The sequence below is a fragment of the Oncorhynchus tshawytscha genome, linkage group LG09 (assembly GCF_018296145.1).
Source record: "Oncorhynchus tshawytscha isolate Ot180627B linkage group LG09, Otsh_v2.0, whole genome shotgun sequence".
Lineage (NCBI taxonomy): Eukaryota > Metazoa > Chordata > Actinopteri > Salmoniformes > Salmonidae > Oncorhynchus > Oncorhynchus tshawytscha.
Window position 1 is genome coordinate 68,135,798 of NC_056437.1, and position 24,446 is coordinate 68,160,243.

Here is a 24,446-nt window from a genome sequence, read left to right on the forward strand (position 1 = left end):
CAAAAGGTTGCTAGATTAAATCCCCTAGCTGACAAGGTAAAAATCTGTCGTTCTGCCCCAGAACAAGGCACTTAGCCCACTGCTCCTATGCATCACTGTAAATAAGAATTTGTTCTTAACTGACTTGCTTAGTTAAATAAAGGTTAAATAAAAAAATAAATACGCATGGTGGGGCATCAGGAGAGATAAGGCAGTACAATGGAGCGAGGGAGGAAGGGGTCAGGGGATTATTTGAGTGGCCAGCATAAATTAGGTTATAGTTATGTATCCTCATGTTCCTATACAATATATGACATGGGTCTAGAGCTTTCAAGGGGGCTTCAATGGGCCTATTTGGCAAATTATTGCTTTCATTGAACCATATTACAGCTTCACAGACATACATTTTCGTGCTCCCTGGAGTTGGTGTGTACCATTGGACATACATCGAGAACAGATCTAACATGTTGTTTTGATGAAGTGCAATACAAGCTAATTTGCTCTCAGGAGGAAAAACTAAAGTGAAGAGAGGAGAGCCGTAAAGTGTGTAGTGACGTAGGACAGTCTATGCGATCGCATGCTGGAGTTTGTACTATTTGCCTATGGAGGCTGGGAGAGCAGTACCGCAAACAAAATATTTCAAATTCTAAAAGCAGCCGGTCGAACTGCAGTGAAGTGGAATTGGAGCTGAAACACCCCAAGCGCGAGAAAGACTGTGGCCCGCCACTGCGTTAAGAGGATACCGGTATAGTTTTGTCAAACACATCATATTAGGCGATTTCTGAAGCTGAGCCTGCGAAGCACTCTTCCCTTTTCACTTTTTGGAGCGCAGTGGGCAGATTTAATTAATGCTGTGGTGTATGTTGACTAGATATTATAAGTTAAATGGTATTTTGGAGACCTTAGCATTGAGAAAATAAATATTGGAGGACCTGACCAGTCGCACATCGAACAAAAAAAACAATACATGAGAGGACTGTTATGAAGAGGGATTGAAAAAGGACGACGCAAAAGGCTGTAACGCTTTGAAGTTGGCGAGACCCGACCGACATCAATCTCTGACCGAATTTCAATAGGCCCACGGAATTAATTATTGGATACTTCGGACGAAACCTCTAATGTTCGTTTTATGTACATGGAGAACAGTAGATATTTACATGTAGGCTATTATTAAAATCAAGCTAAACGCAGTACCCTGGAAAGTCCATTCACAGGGATATATAGCGGTGTAATACAGAAGGAAATAGACTACTACGGATCAACATTATACAAAAAAATATTTCCGAAGAGACGTTTGAATTTCCTCTGAAATGGACTGACATCGATTAACACCAAACATATCTCGTTAAGATAATGACCGGCAATTTATAGGCTGTGTTATAAAATAAATGAACATTTACTTAAACACTTTATTGGGACTTCATATTTGAGAAAATGCATAACGATAAGTAACTGTTGGTTGTTCATGTGGGCAAGATTCATTCTGAAAGCGGTGTGATATCCTCTCTTGTGAGAATTGAGTGTCCCTAATCCGGTACCGGAGGCATCTCGTGGTAACTGCGGGAAGGCAGGAGTGCAGTTTGGAGATATCAGCAAATAAACACACAGAAAAATGTGGCTGCGAATTCTTCCCCAGGTATGTCAGGTGCATGCGAGATGCTTTTAAATCATTGTTGTTCTTTCAGTTAACTGCTATGTTGTTAAAAAAAAAAAAAAAGAAAAGGTTTTGTTGGCAGCTGAGATTGTGTTTTTGCCTCTCACTGCTTGGGACAGATTTGTTTTTTTTGTTTTTTCAAATCAAATCAAATCAGATTGTATGTGTCTCATGCGCCGAATACAACTGGTGTAGACTTTACCGTGAAAGGCTTGCTTAAGAGCCCTTCCCAACGATGCAGAGTTACAAATTAATAATACAAATAAAATAGTAACACGAAGAATAAAATAAAATACTCAAGAATGGACCTATATACAGAGAGTAGGCTACCAGTAGGCGTACCAGATCAATTTGCAGTGGTACGAGGTTTTTGGGGTAGATATGTACACGAGGGCAGGGTAAAGTGACTAGGCATCAGGATAGATAATAATACGAGTAAAATAAGGAAAAGAGTAGCAGCAGCAAAGGATGAATGTAAGAGTGTGTTTGTGTGTTTTCCGTTTACAACACCTGCAAAGAACAATATCTAGTGAATAATATTACTTCAAATGCAAGTTATATTGGCACTGGGGCTCTCTAGCACTATGAACTATTATTATTAAAAGGGATATTGCTAAATATTGTTATATGCATTTTTTTGTTGTTGATTCATTCACTTGGCTTGTATTCAAGAATACAATTAAACGCAGTTACGCGCTGATAATGCTGAGACATGAAATATTGCAAATAAGACTCAGCAGGTATTCAATTTCATTTAAATCCGCAGGAGACACGTGGCTGTTGGCCACAGCTTTTGGGATCAATCTAAGTCTTTCAGTCAATCTTTGGTGTTGTTTTGGCTCGCCTGATTTCGCCTAACTCAGGAGAAGATTACGCATTGTCGTTACACGGTTGAGTGAGGGTCAAATCTAAATCGGTAGGATTAAATATGTCTGTTTTCTTATACAATCATCACATCACATAGCCTACATGACCTGCGGAGATTGAAAGCACCGACAGCAACAAAACAACTATTCAGCACTTGCATAGGCCTACTACTTGTACGGGATTCTTCAATCTTGATTGCGCGAAGTTGGAGAGGTTTGGCACCTCGCCGCATAGCGCACCGCATTTTGATGTCATAAATCAAAATACAAACACTAAAATTAAGCTTCTTCGAACCATTGACATCGCCGACACATGCCAAGCCTCTTTATTCTCGTTGTTTTCACTTTATGATAAAAATCTTTGCCACAACTTGTGGCCAAAATGAATGCTTTATGCTGTGCAGAGTTGACAGCTTTACAAAAGGTTGCACAAGTGTATAGAGAAAGTAAGCTTATACAGTGGAAACACGGTGCAGAGATACAAATACTTCTAATTCTGCATGGAACAGAAATGATCCATGTGTTCTGTTGTGTAAAGCAAGGGTTACCCATGCAATACCTCACGACAAGGAGCAGTAAAATACGGAAAGGTTGACACAATTTGTTCCATGCATACCTAATGTTTACGCTGAAAATGTTTGGCTTACAGACACTTGTGTATCTGGTGTATGCATATGATCATACCTTCTTTGTGCAGTATATTAAAAACAGTCTCAATATAGACACCCTGATGCATTGAGAATCAAACTCATGCAGATGCAGTAGGGGATTCATTTCTACACAGCCACTGCCTGTGAATCACACAAATCCTATATTGCTTGAGGTTAGTCTGGCATTTATCCAATGGAGAGAGATTAGGGAACTCTACCCTGGGCTATGAGGTGAAGTGATTGACAGTTTTAAATGCAGTGAGGGTTGACATTCTGATTAAAGCAGAAAAGACAACCTGGACAGTGAGGAAGTGAAAATGAAATTAAAACCAACTATGCATATCTGATTGCAGATCAATCATCTAGCTAGAAAACATGCAAATGATCCGATCACTTTTGTTTTGACTGAGCAACCATCCCATGTCTTTGATTTTCATATGATTCACTTGATATGTACATTTGATTATGTTAAAGTGAATCAACAATGTCATTTTTATACTCTCCATTTGCCAAACTGTCTGACTCTGTAAACATTGTTTTCCTGTCCACCAAACTATACATTTTACATTTTCGAATGAATCACCAACATAATGTTATTTTTATACTCCCAATTTGCCTGGCAGACAAGACTCTGTAGGCCTACATATTTTTTCCTCTCTACCAAACTTTTAAGGATAGTCCTAAACAGGGCCCTCTTTCAGAGGCAAACAGATCCTTGTCCCTTCATCAGGTGTGAATGTCAGTGAGACTCCAGTCTGTTCAGCCTCTCATATAAACTATTCCTCAATAAAATCTCAATGTCCACCTCTTTAATTAGAGATCTCAATGTACCCCTAGTCACAGTCTGGGTCTGTCTGTCCTCGCTGAAGTAATTAACTCATCACAGAGCCCTCAGATGGAAAGGACCAGACCACAGAACGAATATTCCCATTCAATTCCAGTTAATTCTAGTATACTATAGTAATTATATTTCTACGGGCACAGAAGCTACAGAGATAGAAATCCTACCGGCCAACCATATCACATAGCTGAATACCAATGGCTGCTTGTCTGACAGATGGGAAACTGGCTTTTGAGGAATAACAGTGTGTGCTAGCACGATACAACAAGGTTCCCCAATAGGCGGCCCGTGGGCCAAATTCGGCACCCAGGTGATTTTATTTGGCCCCCCAATTTTTCGTAGAAAAAATAAAATATATTTATTAATTTATTTTTACATAAAAGACTGTAAAATCATCAGGAAATCAGCTCAAATAGATTGCAAATTCAGAAAATCTGTTCCCAAGTATTCCCACACATAAATAAAGAGGTTATCGTAACCCAATGTAATCAGGGTTTGAAATTCTTCTTCTTTTGTCAAATCTATTTGGGCTTCTTGCTGTCAACACTCATTTACAAATGAAGCATTTACATTTGAAGCATTTGTGTTTAGTGAGTCTGCCACAGAAGAGGCAATAGGGATGACCAGGGATGTTCTCTTGATGTGTGGGAATTGGACTGTTTTTCTGTCCTGCTAAACATTTGAAATGTGACGAGTACTTTTGGGTGTCAGGGAAAATGAATGGAGTAAAAAGTGTGTTCATTTTTTTTAGGAATGTAGTGGAGTAAAATTAAAAGTAGTTGAAAAAATATAAATGGCAAAGTAAAGTACAGATACCCCCAAAACTATTTTAAGTAGTACATTAAAGTATTTTTACTTAAGTACTTTACACCCCTGAGGTGTTGACTATATTTTTGTAGAATGCAGGGTGCCATTTGGATTGGTTTCCCTTCACACCAGAAGCTGCCACTGGGGAATATAATACATTTGTGTGACCATGAACAGTTCCTGGGACCTTTACCACAGCCATGCGTCTCATTGACTACCTACAGTTGATGTCGGATTGAAATCAACCACTCCACAAATTTCTTGTTAACAAACTATAGTTTGGGCAAGTTGGTTAGGACATCTACTTTGTGCATGACACAAGTAATTTTTCCAACAATTGTTTACAGACAGATTATTTCACTTATAATTCACTGTATCACAATTCCAGTGGGTCAGAAGTTTACATACACTAAGTTGACTGTGCCTTTAAACAGTTTGGAACATTCCAGAAAATATGTCATGGCTTTATAAACTTCTGATAGGCTAATTGACATCATTTGAGTCAATTGGAGGTGTACCTGTAGATGTATTTCAAGTCCTACCTTCAAACTCAGTGCCTCTTTGCTTGACATCATGAGAAAATCAAAGGAAATCAGCCAAGAACTCAGAAAAACAATTGTAGACCTCCACAAGTCTGGTTCATCCTTGGGAGCAATTTCCAAACGCCTGAAGGTACCACGTTCATCTGTACAAAAAAAGAGTGAGCAAGTATAAACAACATGGGACCACGCAGCCATCATACCCCTCACGAAGGAGACACGTTCTGTCTCCTAGTGATGAATGTACTTTGGTGCGAAAAGTAAAAATCAATCCCAGAACAACAGCAAAGGACCTTGTGAATATGCTGGAGGAAACAGGTACAAAAGTATCTATATCCACAGTAAAACGAGTCCTATAACGACATTACCTGAAAGGCCGCTCAGAAAGGAAGAAGCCACTGTTCCAAAACCGCCATAAAAAAAGCCAGACTACGGTTTGCAACTGCACATGGGGACAAAGATCGTACTTTTTGGAGAAATGTCCTCTTGTCTGATGAAACAAAAATAGAACTGTTTGGCCATAATGACCATCATTATGTTTGAAGGATAAAGGGGGAGGCTTGCTAGCCGAAGAACACCATCCCAACCGTGAAGCACGGGAGTAGCAGCATGTTGTGGGGGTGCTTTGCTACAGGAGGGACTGGCACACTTCACAAAATAGATGGCATCACGAGGGAGGAAATGTAGGTGGATATATTAAAGCAACCTCTCAAGACATCAGTCAGAAGTTAATGCTTGGTCGCAAATGGGTCTTCCAAATGGACAATGACCCCAAGCAAAGTTGTGGCAAAATGGCTTAAGGACAACAAAGTCAAGGTATTGGAGTGGCCCTCACAAAGCCCTGACCCCAATCCTATAGACAATTTGTGGGCAGAACTGAAAAGCGTGTGCGAGCAAGGTGGCCAATCCTGACTCAGTTACCAGCTCTGTCAGGAGGAATGGGCCAAAATTCACCGAACTTATTGTGGGAAGCTTATGGAAGGCTACCCAAAACATTTGACCCAAGTTAAAGAATTTCAAGGCAATGCTACCAAATACTAATTGAGTGTATGTAAACTTCTGACCCACTGGGAATGTGATGAAAGAAATAAAAGCTGAAATAAATAATTCTCTCTACTATTATTCTGACATTTCACATTCTTAAACTAAAGTGGTGACCCTATCTGATCTAAGATAGGGAATGTTTACTAGGATTAAATGTCAGGAGTTGTGAAAAACTGAATTTAAATGTATTTGGCTAAGGTGTATGTAAACCTCCAACTTCCACTGTATATGGAATACATGCATTTACTGTACACTATGGTTTGACCTTTCAAGATGCATAATGTGCGTCCTTCTCTCGACTCCCGTCACCTATAAATCTATAGAATATCTGGCCTGCGTCTGAAATATTACACTTTTCCCTGTATAGTGCACTATACCAAGCAGGTGGCTATACATTGATGATAAAGTATGTGTTTGTCAGCGCAAGGCTGAAATCCTTGAAAGCGCTTGCATCAGCAGCTCCAACTGAACATATTAATCAATGATAGCTAGGTTGCCAGCACACACATGTTTTAAAGCCCACCTTCCCCAAGCCAAGGTGACTGGACTGATTTCGGCAGATAGGATGAGGCTTGAGAACTTCAATCAGTCAAAGTTTGAAGCCCAGTAATCAACCAATATCCCACTATACAGTATGTCATACTGGGCTATACTATAGGTGTGGCTGCCAGGTGTATCTATCAGTACAGGAGTCTATTACAGTGGACATGAAAATGTAGTGTTTGCACTCTGCAAGAATGGACATTTATCAGAAGTACAGGTTCTCTCTATTAAGGTCAGGTGGGATGAGTTGAAGGCCAGAGGGGGGCACTCTTCTATCTGGTCAGGGTCATGTTCAGTAGAGCACAGCGTAGCAAACCGTAGCAAACCGTTTTGCTACTCAGTGTTCTTATTGGACAAGTTCATGTACAGTGGTACCTCCCTGTTTCAGTCCATTTTGAAAATTATTCCCCCTAATGAATATGACCCTGGTAATGCACAGCCCTGAACCTATCACATTGATGAATAGCTTAATGTCACTCATCATGACAAGAGTTCTGCTGCAGATTTTAGTAGATGTTTCCTAGTCTAGCCCATGAGAAATCTATGCCACTTCTATGCAATTGGTCCCAAGGTATAGAAAGCAACTGGAGGAGAAATTCTAACCACTTGTTTTTATTGAGTCACAGGATATCAGGCTTCTTTAGACCACCACATCTAAAATCCTGATTTTTAAAAAAGATATAAAGTAGAAATTAGATTTGGATTGCAATACATACACTACCATTCAAAAGTTTGGGGTCACTTAGAAATGTCTTGTTTTTGAATGAAAAGCATTTTTTTTGTCCATTAAAATAACATCAAATGGGTCAGAAATACAGTGTAGACACTGTTAATGTTGTAAATGATTGTTGTAGCTGGAAACTGCTGATTTTGTAAAAGAATATCTACATAGGCGTACAAAGGCACATTATCAGCAACCATCACTCCTGTGTTCCATTGGCACGTTGTGTTAGCTAATCCTCTGTCCAGTGTCTGTGTTCTTTTGCCCATCTTAAATCACAAAATACGTGTTTTTCTTTCAAAAACAAGGACATTTCTAAGTGACCACAAACTTTAGAATGGTAGTGTACATTCAGAGTTCCTCAAAACAATACAATGTGTAAAAAGAAATTGGAAATGGTATGAAGCAAAATAATTTGTCACGACACGTCACATAGACTGATGGCTTAAGATGGACCTGTAGTTGCAGTCTTTGGTTAACTACATATTGATTGCCTCCTGTGTAAATTCATTCTATGAAAAAAGATAACTAAATCGGAGGACAGGACATTACGTACCAAAGGTAATCAGTTTTAGATCAAATGCGGATGATAACAATCATAGTTGCTCAGAAAAGCCTTTGCTTCTCCTTTCCCTAAGCCCCTTACAGCATGAGCCCTGTAAAATTCTCAGAAAATGGGTCTGATCAATTTCAAGTGAAACCTCGGAGAGCTGGGTATTTAAAGGGGCAGTCTGAGATTCAAACAAAAACAACGCAGCCACCACGTTTAAAATGTCAAAATGTATTCACCGTTCCCATATTGACCCTTTAATAAAAATGAAGGAACTAATTCCGGGCAAGCCAAACTGCGATCCATCTGCTGACTTGCATGGCTGTTATTTATTTTTCTACATCACGCTATGCTCACAGACACATGTATAAAAGCACTTAAAGACACTGTAGGAGCACTCACTGGCTGCGTCCCAAATGGCACCCTATTCCAAGAGGGTCCATTGGGCTATTAGAAGTAGTGCACTATGTGGGGAATAGGGTGCCATTTGGGACGCAGGCCTCGCTGTCTTGTTTCCATAGGGGTGCTGTAAGAAACTGATGTGTCAGTCATAAGGCCAATCAGTGCTGTGGAAAGACGTGGTTGGGGAGACGGTGGTGTAATAACCTGGTTACATAGAGACGATGCAGTCGTGGCTATATTGTAACACGGTCTTAACTGGTGTTTGTAGGTATACTGAATAGATAAGATATGGGCCACACTATTTATTTGACCCTGGAAAAAGCAGCACTGAAGCATTGGAAGATAACTGTTAGAGATTGCATAGCAGAGGGCTGAAGGGGTATGATTCACAGACAGTGATATCTAATGTAAAGATAATTCTAAGCTGTGCATTGACTATTAAAGTTTAATTGGTTAAACTGGACATCCAGAAACTCATGTAAATAACACGGACACGCTGCCTCTCTATCTATCTATTCCTATTTTATTTTCCTATTTCCTATTTATTTTCCTATTTACTTCATGCTTTACTTTGACCGTCCATAATCTGAATCTGATTGGTTTACTCTTCATGTTGTTAAGGTTTGGTGATGGGGGTGTTGTCATAGATATAACAATACAGAGATGATTATTTTCGAAACATGAGCATTGTGAAACTGAAAATCAGAGATTTTGCAGTCTAGTCCTTACATAACTAAACATGGCTAAGAAATGAATACCAAAGCAATAAAGCAAATATTTCTGGACAAATGTAATCTTTTATTTATTTTTCAAATGCTAGCCATTGTTGAGTTGTAGACTGTCAAACTCATTTATTTTTTGTGTAGTCTATTTTCAGTGTAGTACTCAAAGGCTATTCACCTTAGAGTCTAAGGGATAACAGTCTCATAATGTCTGAAAAGGAATCTATCGGCCAGTTTTGCAGACCCAGATTAAGTATTCCCCTGGACGCCAAACCACGTTTAATGGAAATTCTGATCGGTTTGAAAGTAGACTTAAAGGTGTAGATTCACATTCAGTGTGGCAGGTGTTTATTACATCTTCGCAGAAGGCAGGAATAGTGGTCACAGGCAGGCAATGGTCATACATAGGTTGGCAAACAGGCAGGTGAAAAAAAACTAGGACTAAAGGCTAAAACTGGTTCTCACAAACAAGCTAGGAAAAGGCTTAGTAGAGTCAAAACGAACAATATCTCACAAGAACACAACGAAACAGAGCACAAGGTTGACTAAGAAAATTAACAGAATGAACTGACGAGTCCAGGCGAGTAACTAAAATAGGTCAAATCAATGAAAAAATGAAAGACAGAGCTACGTTAAAGAACACAACGGAGCAGAACACAAGGCTGACCTTACAGTACTGTAAGTACAGTACTGACTGGGTAATTGGAGGTGGTACCTGACAGGGTTGACGCGATGGGTTGTCTTGAAGGGACCAATGAAGCGAGGACATAACTTTTTATCAGGGGAGGCAGAGCCAGTTGTCTCTGGTAGAGAGCCACACACGCTGTTTGGGGTGAAAGAGTGGCGTAGGTCAGCGGCGTCTGTCGGCAAAGCGTTTCTGGGTATTGGAGGCTTCCTGCAAATACCGGTGAGCGATCTCTCATACCCGTTCACTATGCCGAAACCAGTCGTCGACAGCTGGGACAGTACCAGGCCCCGCCTCCCAGGGAAACGTGGGGGGTTGGTAACCAAGTACCCACTGAAACGGAGTAAGGCGGAGGGATGAATGCATGAGTGAGTTCTAAGCGTATTCGGCCCAGGCCACATACTGACTCCGGTCATGTGGAGAGGCAGACAAACTGGGGCCCAGAGACGATGTCCCCCGGAATCCCATACAGACGGAACACCTGCTGGAACATACACTCAGCCAATTCCATGGCATTAGGTAAGATGACACATTTTTGAAAAACGGTCTACTATGACAAGGATGGTGGTGTTACCAGAGGATTCAGGAAGGTCTGTGATGAAGTCAACAGCTATGTGGGACCAGAGTTTGTGAGGGATTGGCAAAGGTTTAAGCTTACCAGAAGGGAGATTGCGAGGGCTTTTGGTTTGGGCGCAGACTGGACAGGAGAGTACGTAATCCCTTAGGTCGGATTTCAGTGAGGACCACCAGAATTTACGGCTAGAAGTTCAGTGGTTCGTGTAATGCCCAGATGTCCTGACCCCAAGGACGTGTGACACCATTGTATCAGTTGGGGTCTCACAGCTGCTGGTATATAACACCTCCCAGCTCGTGTCCCAGGAGGAGCCGGGTCTGAGGTTAGGGCTTCTTGTATGGCAGAGTGAACCTCCTACTGTACCGGTCCCATAATGCAAGAGGAAGGAAGAATGGATGTAGGGTCTGAGTTACTGGTCGGAAGGTCAAACTGGCGGGAGAGAACATCAGCTTTTACGTTTTTCTTTCCAGGGATGTAAATAGCATGAAAATGGAAGCGTGTGAAGAAGGGAGCACAGCGGGCTTGTCTAGAGTTTAAGCTCTTGGCCCCTCTGATATATTCCATATTACGATGATCTGTTAGGACGAGAATGGGATGTTGTGTGCCCTCCAACCAGTGATGCCACTCCTCGATGGCCAGCTTGATGGTGAGGAGTTCTCTGTTCCCCACATCGTAATTCCTCTCAGCGGGGGATAACGGAGAAGAAGGCACAGGGATGTGATTTTGGAGATGTTCCCACCCGCTGAGATAGTATGGCTCCTACTCCTACTTCGGAGGCATCCACCTCCAGGGTGAAAGGAAGGGTCGGATCAGGTTGGCGAAATACAGGGCTACGTTCAAGAACACAACTAAACATAACACAAGGTTGACTAAGAACATAAATACAGAACCTTACCTTGAAGACTTGAAAATGGCTATCTAACTATGATCAACAATCAACTTGACAGAGCTTGAAGAATTTTTAAAAAGAATAATGGGAAAATATTGTACAATCCAGGTGTGCAAAGCTCTTAGAGACTTACAGCTGTAATTACCGCCAAAAGTGCTTCTACAAAGTTTTGACTCGGATGTGAATACTTACACTACCGTTCAAATTTTGTGGACACCTAGAAATGTTCTTTTTTTTTAAAGAAAAGGATGCTGGCCTTCTAGGCAGAGTTCTTCTGTTATTTTGTTATTTTTATTTGCCAGTCTGAGATATGGATTTTTCTTTGCAACTCTGCCTAGAAGGCCAACATCCAGACGTCGCCTCTTCACTGTTGATGTTGAGACTGGTACTTTTCGGGTACTAATTAATGAAGCTGCCAGTTGAGGACTTGTGAGGCATCTGTTTCTCAAACTAGACACTCTAATGTCCTTGTCCTCTTGCTCGGTTCTGCACCGGGGCATCCCACTCCTCTTTTTATTCTGGTTAGAGCCAGTTTGCGCTGTTCTGTGAAGGGAGTAGTACACAGCGTTGTACGAGATCTTCAGTTTCTTGGCAATTTTTCGCATGGAATAGCCTTCCTTTCTCAGAACAAGAATTGACTGACGAGTTTCAGAACAAAGTACTTTTATTGCTAGTAGTTTTATTGCTTCTTTAATCAGAACAACAGTTTTCAGCTGTGCTAACATAATTGCAAAAGGGTTTTCTAATGACCAATTAGCCTTTTAAAATGATAAACTTGGATTACCAAACACAACGTGCCAATGGCACACAGGAGTGATGGTTGCTGATAATTGGCCTCTGTACGCCTATGTAGATTTTCCATCCGTTTCCAGCTACAATAGTCATTTACAACATTAACAATGTCTACACTGTATTTCTGATCAATTTGATGTTATTTTAATGGGCAAAAGATGTGATTTTCCTAAGTGACCCCAAACTTTTGAACGGTAGTGTATGTAAATTAGATATTTCTATATTTCAAAAACATGTTTTCACTTTGTTATTATGGGGTCTTCTGTGTAGATAGCTGAGAGAAAAAAAAACTATTTAATACATTTTTGAATTCAGGTGGTAAAAATGTTGGAATAAGTCAAGGGGTATGAATATTTTCTGAAGGCACTGTACTAATTCAGGGGGACTATTTCTTTGAGTCCCATGCAGCTTTGAAGCTTGTTATGGTTTTTTGGTTGAATAACTATGAGAAAAAATCTTTCCCAACTAACTCAGGGGAGGACAAAGGCAACACATTTCCATACCTGCATCAGGGTTTCACCCAAGCCAATTGACCACTCAAATCTGCAAAATAATTAAATGAAAGTGCACAGTCTATGGTGGTTTGAGAGCAGCAGGTACTGGGGGCGGTGCCATAACAAAGCGTTGGAGAGCCAACCATGGTTTGGTTGACTTTTCCGATAAGTTACTTAAATTAAGTTACTGTGTGATTGTTTTGTTTTTGCAGAGTACATACTCGGTTTCCCACTTAAAGCTAACACAAACTCATCAAAGCAATTGTTTGCGGTTCCCAAAAGGGGTATGTTGTTTTTCTTTTTCCTTTTGTTTGATCAGGAGGACTGGAGTGTAGTTGGAGAACAGAATTGGCTGCTTGTGTTGTTTATTGGTTTATTTGTGGAGGTTTTGTATTCTTATTATCAGTGCAATTACATAGCCTTAAAGCAGCTCACAAATTAGCTGATTAGGAAAGGAAGCGGGAGATATTTATGATGTAGGGCGAAGAGACACTATAGCCGTGTCTCGATAGGCTGTAAATAACAAGCCTTTTCACTCAACTGTTATTGATGTGAACTATATTGAAACAAAAATATAAACGAAACATGCCACAAGTTCAAAGATTGTACTCAGTTCGAGTTCGTATCAGGAAATCAGTCAATTTAAATAAATTAGGCCCTAATCTATGGATTTCACATGACTGGGCAGGGGTGGGAGGGCATAGGCCCACCCACTGGGGAGCCAGGCCCAGCAAATCAGAATGAGTTTTTCCCCACAAAAGGGCTTTATTACAGACAGAATTACTCCCCCCTCAGACGATGCCACATGTGAAGAAGCCAGATGTGGAGGTCCTGGGCTGGCATAGTTACACGTGGTCTGCGGTTTTGAGATCAGCTGGACGTACGGCCAAATTCTCTAAAACGACGTTGAAGGCAGTTCATGGTAGAGAAATGAACATTAAATGCTCTAAACAGCTCTGGTGGCTCTCATACCAATTGCATTCTCCCTGAAAAATGGAGACATGTGGCATTGTGTTGTGAGACAAAACTGCATATTTTAAAGTGGCCTTTTATTGCCCCCAGCACAAGGTGCACCTGTGTAATGATCATGCTGTTTAATCATCTTCTTGATATGCCACACCTGTCAGGTGGATGGATTGTCTTGGCAAAACTTCTGGGGCTTTTTATTTCAGCTCATGAAACATGGGATCAACACTTTACATGTTGGGTGAATATTTTTGTTTAGTGTAAATCTGCACAACTATAGGGAGTAGCTAACAAGAGGTACTTTTACAAGTTAAATGTGTTATTTTTGTTGTTCTTCTAAGTTACTTGCTTTTCCAATTTACTCCAACTTCTACTGTGTACAGTGCCTTTGGAAAGTATTCACCTGGACTTTTTCCACATTTTGTTACGTTACAGCCTTATTCTAAAATTGATCACAAAAAAAAAAATCCTCAGCAATCTACACACAATACCCCATAATGACAAAGCGAAAACAGATTTTTTGACATTTTGCAAATGTATTAAACATTTTAAACAGAAATACCTTATTTACATTAGTATTCAGACCCTTTGCTATGGATTCGAAATTGAGCTCAGGTGCATCCGGTTTCCATTGATCATCATTTAAATGTTTCTACAACTTGATTGGAGTCCACCTGTGATATATTTCATTGATTGGACATGATTTGGAAAGGCACACACTTGTCTATATATGTCAGACAGGGGCGAAGGTTCAACCAACCAACAGGACAATGACCCTAAGCACACAGCCAAGACAACGCAGGAGTGGCTTCGGGTCAAGTCTCTGAATGTCCTTGAGTGGCCCAGCCAGAGCCCGGACTTGAACCCGATCGAACATCTCCTGAGAGACCTGAAAATAGCTGTGTGGCAACACTCCCCATCCAACCTGACAGAGCTTGAGAGGATCTGCAGAGAAGAATGGGAGAAACTCCCCAAATACAGGTGTGCCAAGCTTGTACAGTAGCATCATACACAAGAAGGCTGCAATCGCTGCCGAATGTGCTTCAACAAAGTACTGAGTAAAGGGTGTGAATACTTATGTAAATGTAATATTTCAGTTTGACGTTTTTTATACATTTGCAAAATAGTCTAAAAAATTTTTTTTTTGTGCTTTTTTCATTATACGGTATTATGTGTAATTGAATTTTAGAATAAGGCAGTAAGTAACAAAATGTGGAAAAAGTCAAGGGGTCTGAATTCTTACCGAATGCACTGTATTTAGAATGGTTTATTTCAAATTCAACATTACAAAGTATTGATGGCAGCTGATGCTGAATTATTTGACACAATTCATATAAAATAGAATAAGCACAAGAAAATCATCAACACAATTACAACGGAAATTTTAATATACATTTATTTACAGCGTTTTTGCTTCAGCCAAATGGAAATATATTTAGAAAATATCCACAAATGTTTGAATCATTGCATTAATTAAGTGTAAAACATTATGTGGAATATGGTTTAGATGAGAAGCTCCTGTATAATTTCAATTGCTATCCTTATTTTGTTTGTCTATATACTATGGTATTTACGGTATGCTAATAGCTGCGCTCACATATGAAGCAGGAATGTAGCTTTGGCCACACAACATCCAAGGCCAGTATAAACAGAAAAGTAACAAATCTGATGTTGAAGAGAGATAATGTAAATGGCCCTTAAGTCTTCACTATACTACAAACTCTTCCCTTCCTTTTGCTCTCTTTCTTTCCCTCTCCCTCTCTCCTCCTCCATCTCTGCTGTAATGTTTATGGTGCATTGTGGATTGTCCAGAGGCCTGATAACCCATGCTTGGTCAGGCTGTAAACACTGGCCTCCTTTCCTACGACAGAGTGACATATTTATTGTCCTGTGAGTGGGGACTTTTTTTTTTTATATCCCAGGTCTCCCGGTATCTGTCGCAGGCTCGAGGCGCCTGAGATATGCAGGAAGTCAAGTGGAAGCGCTTGACTCCATGTTTCGCTCCCCCGTGTCACAACGTCTCAGAGAGACTGCACCTATCCAGATGAACGTCATTGTTTAGTTTCTCCAGAGGAAAGACAAAATTACAAAGGACAGAATCAGTCTGTATGGGGCATGACCAAGGGATCTTATCCACGTACCATTCCGACGTCTAATTTATTTGAACATGTACGAGTACAATCACCTCCATTCCCAAACATACACATGCACCCATATGCAAGCACAACACAGTCCTGCACACACACGGACACAAACACACACACACACACACACACACACACACACACACACACACACAGATACACACACACAAGACTGCCCAAGTGGCTGCACTAGAATTATAGAGTAGGGAGAGAGAGGAGTATGCAAGAGAGAGGTGCACTGTGCCTTTTTACCGCCATCCTTGATACAAGCCTGAGCATCCTCCATTAATTACCCACAGAGACATCAGCTCCGTGCCATGCCAGAGCTGGCATAAAATATATTGACTCGCTGGGCTACCGTAGGAGCTGGTGACATTCTCATTTATCACAATTAACAACCTTACAGCGGCGATACCAGCCCAGAATCAACCACAACCGCAAGGGCAAGTGAAGAGGCAAAGTAGAGATGCATATTTAGTCTTTGTCCCAAATGGCACCCTATTCCCTATGTAGTGCACTTCTTTTGACCACAGCCCATAGGGGAGGCAGAAATAAATATTGATCCGACAGTCCTCCCTCAGAGGGTATCAAAATGGGAAGAAATAGGGATCTCCCATAGACATGTTTTCTCTCAGGGCTTTGATGCTCTGGTGTCCTCAGTAGCCATCCCTCTCTCTCTCTCTCTCTCTCTCTCACTCACTCACTCACACACACACACACACACACACACACACACACACAGTTCCCTGGCCTTGCTCCCATGGATACGGATAGAGAGACCCACAACACCCACAACAAGTAATCTGCCTCATTAATTAATAGATACATGCCATGCAGCCTCCTACAAATATACACCTACAGTACTGACGACACAGCACTCGAACATATAACTTCCATTAATGATGCGGAAGTGAGTGCAAGCACACACCTGTCTCTTGACAGTATTAGCGTTCTTGCGTACTTGCCTTTCATGATATGCACCAACACACAAGTTCTACACTACAAACCCCACAAGCTCTGACTGACACACAAACAAACATACACCCATGGTTTGACAGCTGGGATAGGGAGTGGAAGTGTGGCCAACAATCAATATAATGCAATCCATATTATACCACCCATGCAAGCGACACATTCTCTCTCTCTCTCTCTCTCTCTCTCTCTCTCTCTCTCTCTCTCTCTCTCTCTCTCTCTCTCTCTCTCTCTCTCTCTCTCTCTCTCTCTCTCTCTCTCTCTCTCTCTCTCTCTCTCTCTCTCTCTCTCTCTCTCTCTCTCTCTCTCTCTCCTCTCTCTCTCCTCCCCCTGTGATAATAAGGCAGGGTAAACAGTGGAGCGTCATAATGCCCTGCATGTGTAAACACCATTAGAGCCTTAAACGGAACAGAGGTGCTGCTGAGGCTGCAGCACCACAGTATGCTAGCTGGATCTAGCCCCAGGGATCAAAGTAGATCAGGCAGCCTGGCAGGCAACAGTGACAAGGGTCTGTCCTCCTTACTTACGCCCACGGAGCACGGTCCCCACCATCATCTGTGCCAGTTAGTTAGTTAGCCATGGCACCTGCTTAGTTAGTTTGTTAGCTTGCCATGACACCTGTAGTGCTGGTTGTCTATCTACCATGTAATTTCAAAACAGGTTGGTGGATGAACACAAATTACAGTATACAGCCCGGCTGCGAGGGTGAAGGTAGCTGGTTTTTCTTTAAGTGTTTACCTCCATATATCAATGTTGGTTTTTGCAAGACGGCCATCCTAGATTGATTCTAGCTTCCCTAGCTGTGCCTGTGAAATCAATCATCAGTGCAGGATGCAAAGCAGGCAAAGACCTTTGCATTCTCCTGAAGCTCAAAGGCTTCTGTGTGCTATTCTTTTTCATTGCTGTGTGCTTCCTGCTCTGCGGGGCTTCTGTTTGAAATGTGGGAGGTTTGAACAAACTTGGAGATATCTGGTAGTTGAACAAACAAGGCATTCATCACTGTCTACTCGCGTTGTTTTTCTTTCGCTCCCTCTCCCCCATTAGTTGTAATGTATTGTTTGTTAAGTCTGGTAGAGGCAGACCAAGTTCTGCATCCCATTGCTCACGTCGCAGCGCCGGCGAGGCTGCAAACCCTAATGAAATAATGGTGCTGCACACTGTCTTTTTATGGGCTCGTTCACAACTTGTCGTCTTTGCAGTAGACGTTGTTGTCTTTTATATGTGCTGCAACTTTTTCTTTGTCATCGTGCCATGCCCATTTGTATTTCATAACTTTAAAGAGAAAGCCAAATTGCTCGGCAATGGGACAGTAACACTTTTCCGAATCTGAATCTCAAATGAGCCATTTGAAAAGACACCTCTGAGGCTGCAAAACGCAACACAGAGAGCATGATGGAAAATGTATTCACGGGCGGTTGACTCTGCTGTCTTGTTCCGCATCCATAAATGCAGTGTAAGTCTTCTCCTGACTGTTGCATGTTTGCGCGTCGAGTTCGCCTGCTTTGTCACACACCGTGGAGGAATTAACAGCTTACGTCTGTGGCTAGCACAAGCCTAACGCTAGCCTGGAGGAAGATTTGTGTAGTGACCATGGAGATTCGATTATGTGCTAGGAGAGTGACAGAGAGGGATGGAGAGACAGAAAGAGACGAGAGAGAGAGAGAGAGAGAGAGAGAAAGAGACGTAGAGAGAGAGAGAGAGGCTGTTTAAAATGACTGGAATGTCCTGCATCGTCAGGAGACTGAGACCAGGGCAGAAAGTTTTAATCCTTGTGGTAATTTGAAAGCACCTTTTGTCTCTCCTCTTTCCCCTTTGGAGGTGTTTATAGTGGCTGTTAAAATTTGATCTGCCCTCAGGCTAAGAGCAGGAAAACTCATTTAAGTGTGTGGCCAGACCACAGTGACTGCGGAAAATGTCCAATTTACTGTATTTTACCTCACCGCCACATCCTCTGCCAGGTGATCTTCACATCCAACACTCCATCAAGCCACTCAACCATCAAAAGGCCCTCAGTCTCAGTTATAATACACCAACCTTTAGCCATTTGATTTCTCTCCCCAAGTGGGATTATCAAGTTGTTTTTTTTAGAACATATTTTGAGAAGATTTTGTAACCACAGCGTCTTCCGGTTTGATTCATTTCAGAAGTTCTGCCTAGAAAGCTGCTGGTGTGCTGAATGTCAAGCAGGGCCCCTTTTCCTGCTGGTCCCAGACTATCGACTCGTTCACAGTGAGCAGCCTGCTCACTTTAGATAAGTGAAGCTTAGACACTGTAGCTAACACAAACAGCCGCTCCTTATGGGCCACCAAGGTAGCCAGAGGCACCTTACTCTCGACAGCTGGAGGAGGTAGTGGCTATCAAGGTCTGCGTCCCAATGGCACCCTATTCTCTATATATAGCACTGTGGGCTCTGATCAAATGTAGTGCACTATATAGGAAATAGGGAGCCTATATAGGGAGCCATTTGAGACACAGCCAAGTAGTCCTCCTCTCATCCTGTCCAATCATTACCACGTTGATATGAATGGAGAACAGAGTAAATGCTGAGCCAAGAGAGGAAACTAAGCTAAATGGAGGGAAAGGGTCGTTTTGGGGTTGATGGGGCCGATGGGGCCGATGGGGCCCATAGCCAGGTGGTGTGTGTGTGTGTGTGTGTGTGTGTGTGTGTGTGTGTGTGTGTGTGTGTGTGTGTGTGTGTGTGTGTGTGTGTGTGTGAGTCTCTAGCACCTGTCATCAGCCACTCAAAGATCCACACAGTGACAGCAACATACACTTGCATGGGCCAACGTTGGCCACACTTCCACTCCCTGTCCCAGCTGTCAAGCTTCAAGAAGGCCCGGTCCCTGGCTCTGGAGATAAAGAGAAGGATGGAGGGTTGGCTGGGGGAGAAGGGATAGAGGGATGGAGGGATAAGGGGGGCCAGCAGCCCTGCAGCCACTGCCAGAGGGAAGACATATGGCGACGGAGACCTCCATGGCCGTTTTTCTGCAAGTCCAACCAATTTTCTGCAAGTCCATTACCTTCTACTCTACAGCTCTACAGCTGTTTTGCACTGGATTCCACTGTTTCTTTCTCTCTCTCCCCATCCGAACATCATCATTCGGCATTGCAGAGTAGTATGGCTGGAGACGACTATTAGGATCTGTGCTCTTCTATATCAGAGGCTAAAGTGGAGAATCCTTTGAGAGTGGAAAGTGATTGGGTTCTAATGGGAAGATTAGGTATTTGGATTTCAAGTATACATATCAAAAATGAGGTATTAAGTATTTGTATGATGTGTACAAAGCAACATATGCGACCATCACTGCGGTTCGCTCTTCTACATCTTGGGCTGGAGTAGAGCTGAGATATTTATTCAACAAAGAGCTTGTGGAATCCTTTGAGTGGGAAATCATTCTAATTAGAAAATTATGTATTTGGATTTGAAGTGTACAGTACATAGCAACATATGGGACTCTCTTTATTGCTGGTTTCCTAATGTCCATTCTAGGAAATGTATAAATTCCATTTAGATAAATAAGGGCAAGGGGGCATTGTTGCTACCAAAACCAATTGGACGAAGATTTGTTGATACCACATTTGATCAGTGGAGGCTCCTCAGAGGAGCAATGGGAAACATAAAAATTCCAGGCATATGCGTTGTTAGTGGCTATGACGTAGGGTTCAGCAAGGAGTTGATGGACAGTCAGAAGAGAGAAAGAAATGGTAGGAGGGACATCCCAGCTTCAAGTGGTGTCAGATTTCACACCCTGCTTCACACTGGCAGAAGAGTCAGGGCTACCGCTCAATGAAAGCTATTTTGATCTACGGTGACCACAGATAAATTTATAAGCGAAAATGTTGGTCGGAAACGGTACCAGAACCATTTAAGAGGCTTATTAATTTATTGCCACGGGGCCCACCGGAGCAACTGCTAAATTGCTTGCTGACTCTATACTGTACTGCATCATTGTATACACGTGTTAGTTCTAGTAGCTATGTTGACTATGACGTTAGCTAATATGGTGACAACAATGTACACTGCTCAAAAAATAAAGGGAACACTTAAACAATACAATGTAACTCCAAGTCAATCACAAGTCAAACTGTCCACTTAGGAAGCAACACTGATTGACAATAAATTTCACATGCTGTTGTGCAAATGGAATAGACAACAGGTGGAAATTATAGGCAATTAGCAAGACAACCCCAATAAAAGAGTGGTTCTGCAGGTGATAAACACAGACCACTTCTCAGTTCCTATGCTTCCTGGCTGATGTTTTGGTCACTTTTGAATGCTGGCGGTGCTTTCACTCTAGTGGTAGCATGAGTCTACAACCCACACAAGTGGCTCAGGTAGTGCAGCTCATCCAGGATGACACATCAATGCGAGCTGTGGCAAGAAGGTTTGCTGTGTCTGTCAGCGTAGTGTCCAGAGCATGGAGGCGCTACCAGAAGACAGGCCAGTAGGAGGGCAACAGGCCGTAGGAGGGCAACAACCCAGCAGCAGGACCGCTACCTCCGCCTTTGTGCAAGGAGGAGCAGGAGGAGCACTGCCAGAGCTATGCAAAATGACCTCCAGCAGGCCACAAATGTGCATGTGTCTGCTCAAACGGTCAGAAACAGACTCCATGAGGGTGGTATGAGGGCCTGACATCCACAGGTGGGGGTTGTGCTTACAGCCCAACACCGTGCAGGACGTTTGGCATTTGCCAGAGAACACCAAGATTGGCAAATTCGCCACTGGCGCCCTGTGCTCTTCACAGATGAAAGCAGGTTCACACTGAGCACACGTGACAAATGTGACAGTCTGGAGATGCCGTGAAGAACGTTCTGCTGCCTGCAACATCCTCCAGCATGACCGGTTTGGCGGTGGGTCAGTCATGGTGTGGGGTGGCATTTCTTTGGGGGGCCGCACAGCCCTCCATGTGCTCGCCAGAGGTAGCCTGACTGCCATTAGGTACCGAGATGAGATTCTCAGACCCCTTGTGAGACCATATGCTGGTGCGGTTGGCCCTGGGTTCCTCCTAATGCAAGACAATGCTAGACCTCATGTGGCTGGAGTGTGTCAGCAGTTCCTGCAAGAGGAAGGCATTGATGCTATGGACTGGCCCGCCCGTTCCCCAGACCTGAATCCAATTGAGCACATCTGGGACATCATGTCTTGCTCCATCCACCAACGTCAAGTTGCACCACAGATTGTGGTGCTTTAGTCCAGGTCTGGGAGGAGATTCCTCAGGAGACCATCCGCCACCTCATCAGGGATGTCATACAGGCACGTGGAAGCTACACACACACCACTTTAATTTTGAGTGTGACTCCAAATCCAGACCTCCATGGGTTGATACATTTGATTTCCTTTGATAATTTTTGTGTGATTTTGTTGTCGGCACATTCAACTATGTAAAGAAAAAAGTATTTAATAAGAACATTTCATTCATTCAGATCTAGGATGTTATTTTAGTGTTCCCTTTATTTTTTGAGCAGTGTACTTTCATTCATAGGCTAGGTTGTAGCAACCTCATGGTGGGCATAGGGAAAATTTGAGTATCATGTAGTAGCCTAAACCTATTAGTGTTACATTGAGCTGGGTGAATGGAATATGAATGCCAGTCATCCAATATGCTGTAATAGAAATAAGGCCATGCTCATAAAAATAATAATTATCCTTCCTCATCTTAAACGGCACCGACCGCCACTGCATCTGATTGGTGGACAGAGAAAATAGGAATCAATGTAAGATTGACAGATCAATACCAAAGCTGATAGGGACGTTTATCTCCATGAAGGTTACGTCTAAAATGATAATATGCCCTTAACCGGCATCAGAGCAGAAAAACTGTAGACCAAAAGGAAGCCCTGTTTATCAAATAGCCTGTGGGCATTTCATGTCCGAAGAGGCTATACTCATCTTTGCTTTTTATGCTGCTGCCAATATATAACTCTTACTTTAAGGTGCATCATCAGCAACTTTCCACTAGAGTGGATTAAGTAACTGCCCTATGCGTGAAACACTGACCCATGTAAGCACTGAGGTTCTTATGAGAAAGGCCTTGCACTGGTTTAGAGTATGATACAGTTGATGAAAAGTTAAATTCCCCTTTCATCCTAAAACCCACTGAGTGTAATCAAAGTCTAAAGAAATATGTGTTTGTCACGCATCACAGACATCACAGACTCCATTTATCCCCCTTGCCTAAACTCTAAGAAAATAATATAATTTTTTGTCCCTATAGGAGAACACTTTTTGGTTCCAGGTAGAACCCTTTGGTGGTGAAACATATTGTACTTAGAACCTTTTAGTGGTAAAGGGGTTGCACGTAGAACCTTGCATTAGTGAAAGGTTCCACTTGTTTCCCAATGCTGTCCCAGTTGTTTTGAAGCACGAAGCAAGATAGAAAATCATGTAGGATGGCGCATTAATCAGATCTCTCAGGCACCGCCTATAATTCAACATGGTGTCACTTGGCCCTGATGCATTGACGTGTCTAAGGGTCTGTTTGTCAGGCTTATCTGCCATGCTAGCCTAATTGTAGCTAGCATGCGTACTGGCGGCCTGACACTTAAATCTCAATATAATGGAGTCTGCCATTGGAGCTGCTATCCAGCTCCCCCTTAACAGCATACACATCAGTAGCAATTCAACTGTGACAGGGCAGTACAATTTGTCACATATGATCAGACATGATAGTGGTTTGTATGATGTCAGACTCTCTGCTGTCAATGGCTCTCTGACAAACATCAAAGCAGTGAGTAAACTATTACGACAGAGTAGTTAAGTAAGCTGGATTTCTGACCCGCAAGACTAGTACCCTTTGCCATCACCAAGGACCTATCAACAACTAGCATTTGGCCCCTCTATTTTCATGTCTGTTTGAATTTTGATTTGTTTTGGTTAATGATGCAAAGAAGGCAAACATCTTTGATTTGGTCTGCTTCTGAGCACTGAACTATTTCACCATTTGGTAGTATGGTTCAAACCGGGTCTGGGAGCTCAGTTCTGTGTATAAACAATAGCGAATTACTTCTAATAGGGAAGGGAAGTAGTTCTGTTTGTATTTCAAAGCTGCTTTCTTGTTAGCTATCAGATGGAAATGGAGTACATTCTCAATGCATGAGGCTTGAGTTGTTGGTTATACATTTTAATTACCCTGACAAATGCAGTCTCATTATTCATAGGTTACATTTATATTGGAAAGAGGCAAAAGCTCCATCTGTAGTAGAAAAACTGATTAACACATTTCCTTTGACGTGCCTGACCTCAAACCAGCAGTTTTATAATTACTTTTAGGGCATGAAGTATACTGTGTATTTGGATGAGATGAAGGACAAAGACCTACCAAATTACTACAGTACAATGCCAATACTGCTTTTGACAGATACGTTTTGAGCAATGGAAACTAGGGAGGCATATATATAACACGGGGCATCAGATTTGGTTTTGACCATGACTAAACGATGCAGTATTTGCTCATTTAAAAAAATGTCACCTTTTAATCAGGCTTAATGTGGTGGAAGCAATTTAAAGTATTCATAGCCGTGGGTCATATAGCACATTAATTAATGTCAATATAATTAAATTGAGTCTTCGGCAATATTAACTTAATGCCACAACTACTGTGTAGTGCCACAC

The 24,446-nt window shown here is 42.1% G+C and overlaps 1 protein-coding gene across 1 annotated transcript in view; it reads left to right on the forward strand.

Annotated features, from left to right (window-relative positions):
- Positions 1 to 288: 288 nt before the first annotated feature.
- crhr1 (corticotropin releasing hormone receptor 1) overlaps positions 289 to 24,446 on the forward strand; it is a 150,420-nt gene continuing 126,262 nt past the window's right edge. The window contains exon 1 of the mRNA XM_024432904.2: positions 289 to 1,615. Within this exon, the coding sequence (XP_024288672.1) occupies positions 1,592 to 1,615 (24 nt within the window). The 5' untranslated portion in view covers positions 289 to 1,591. The remainder of the gene's footprint in view (positions 1,616 to 24,446) is intronic.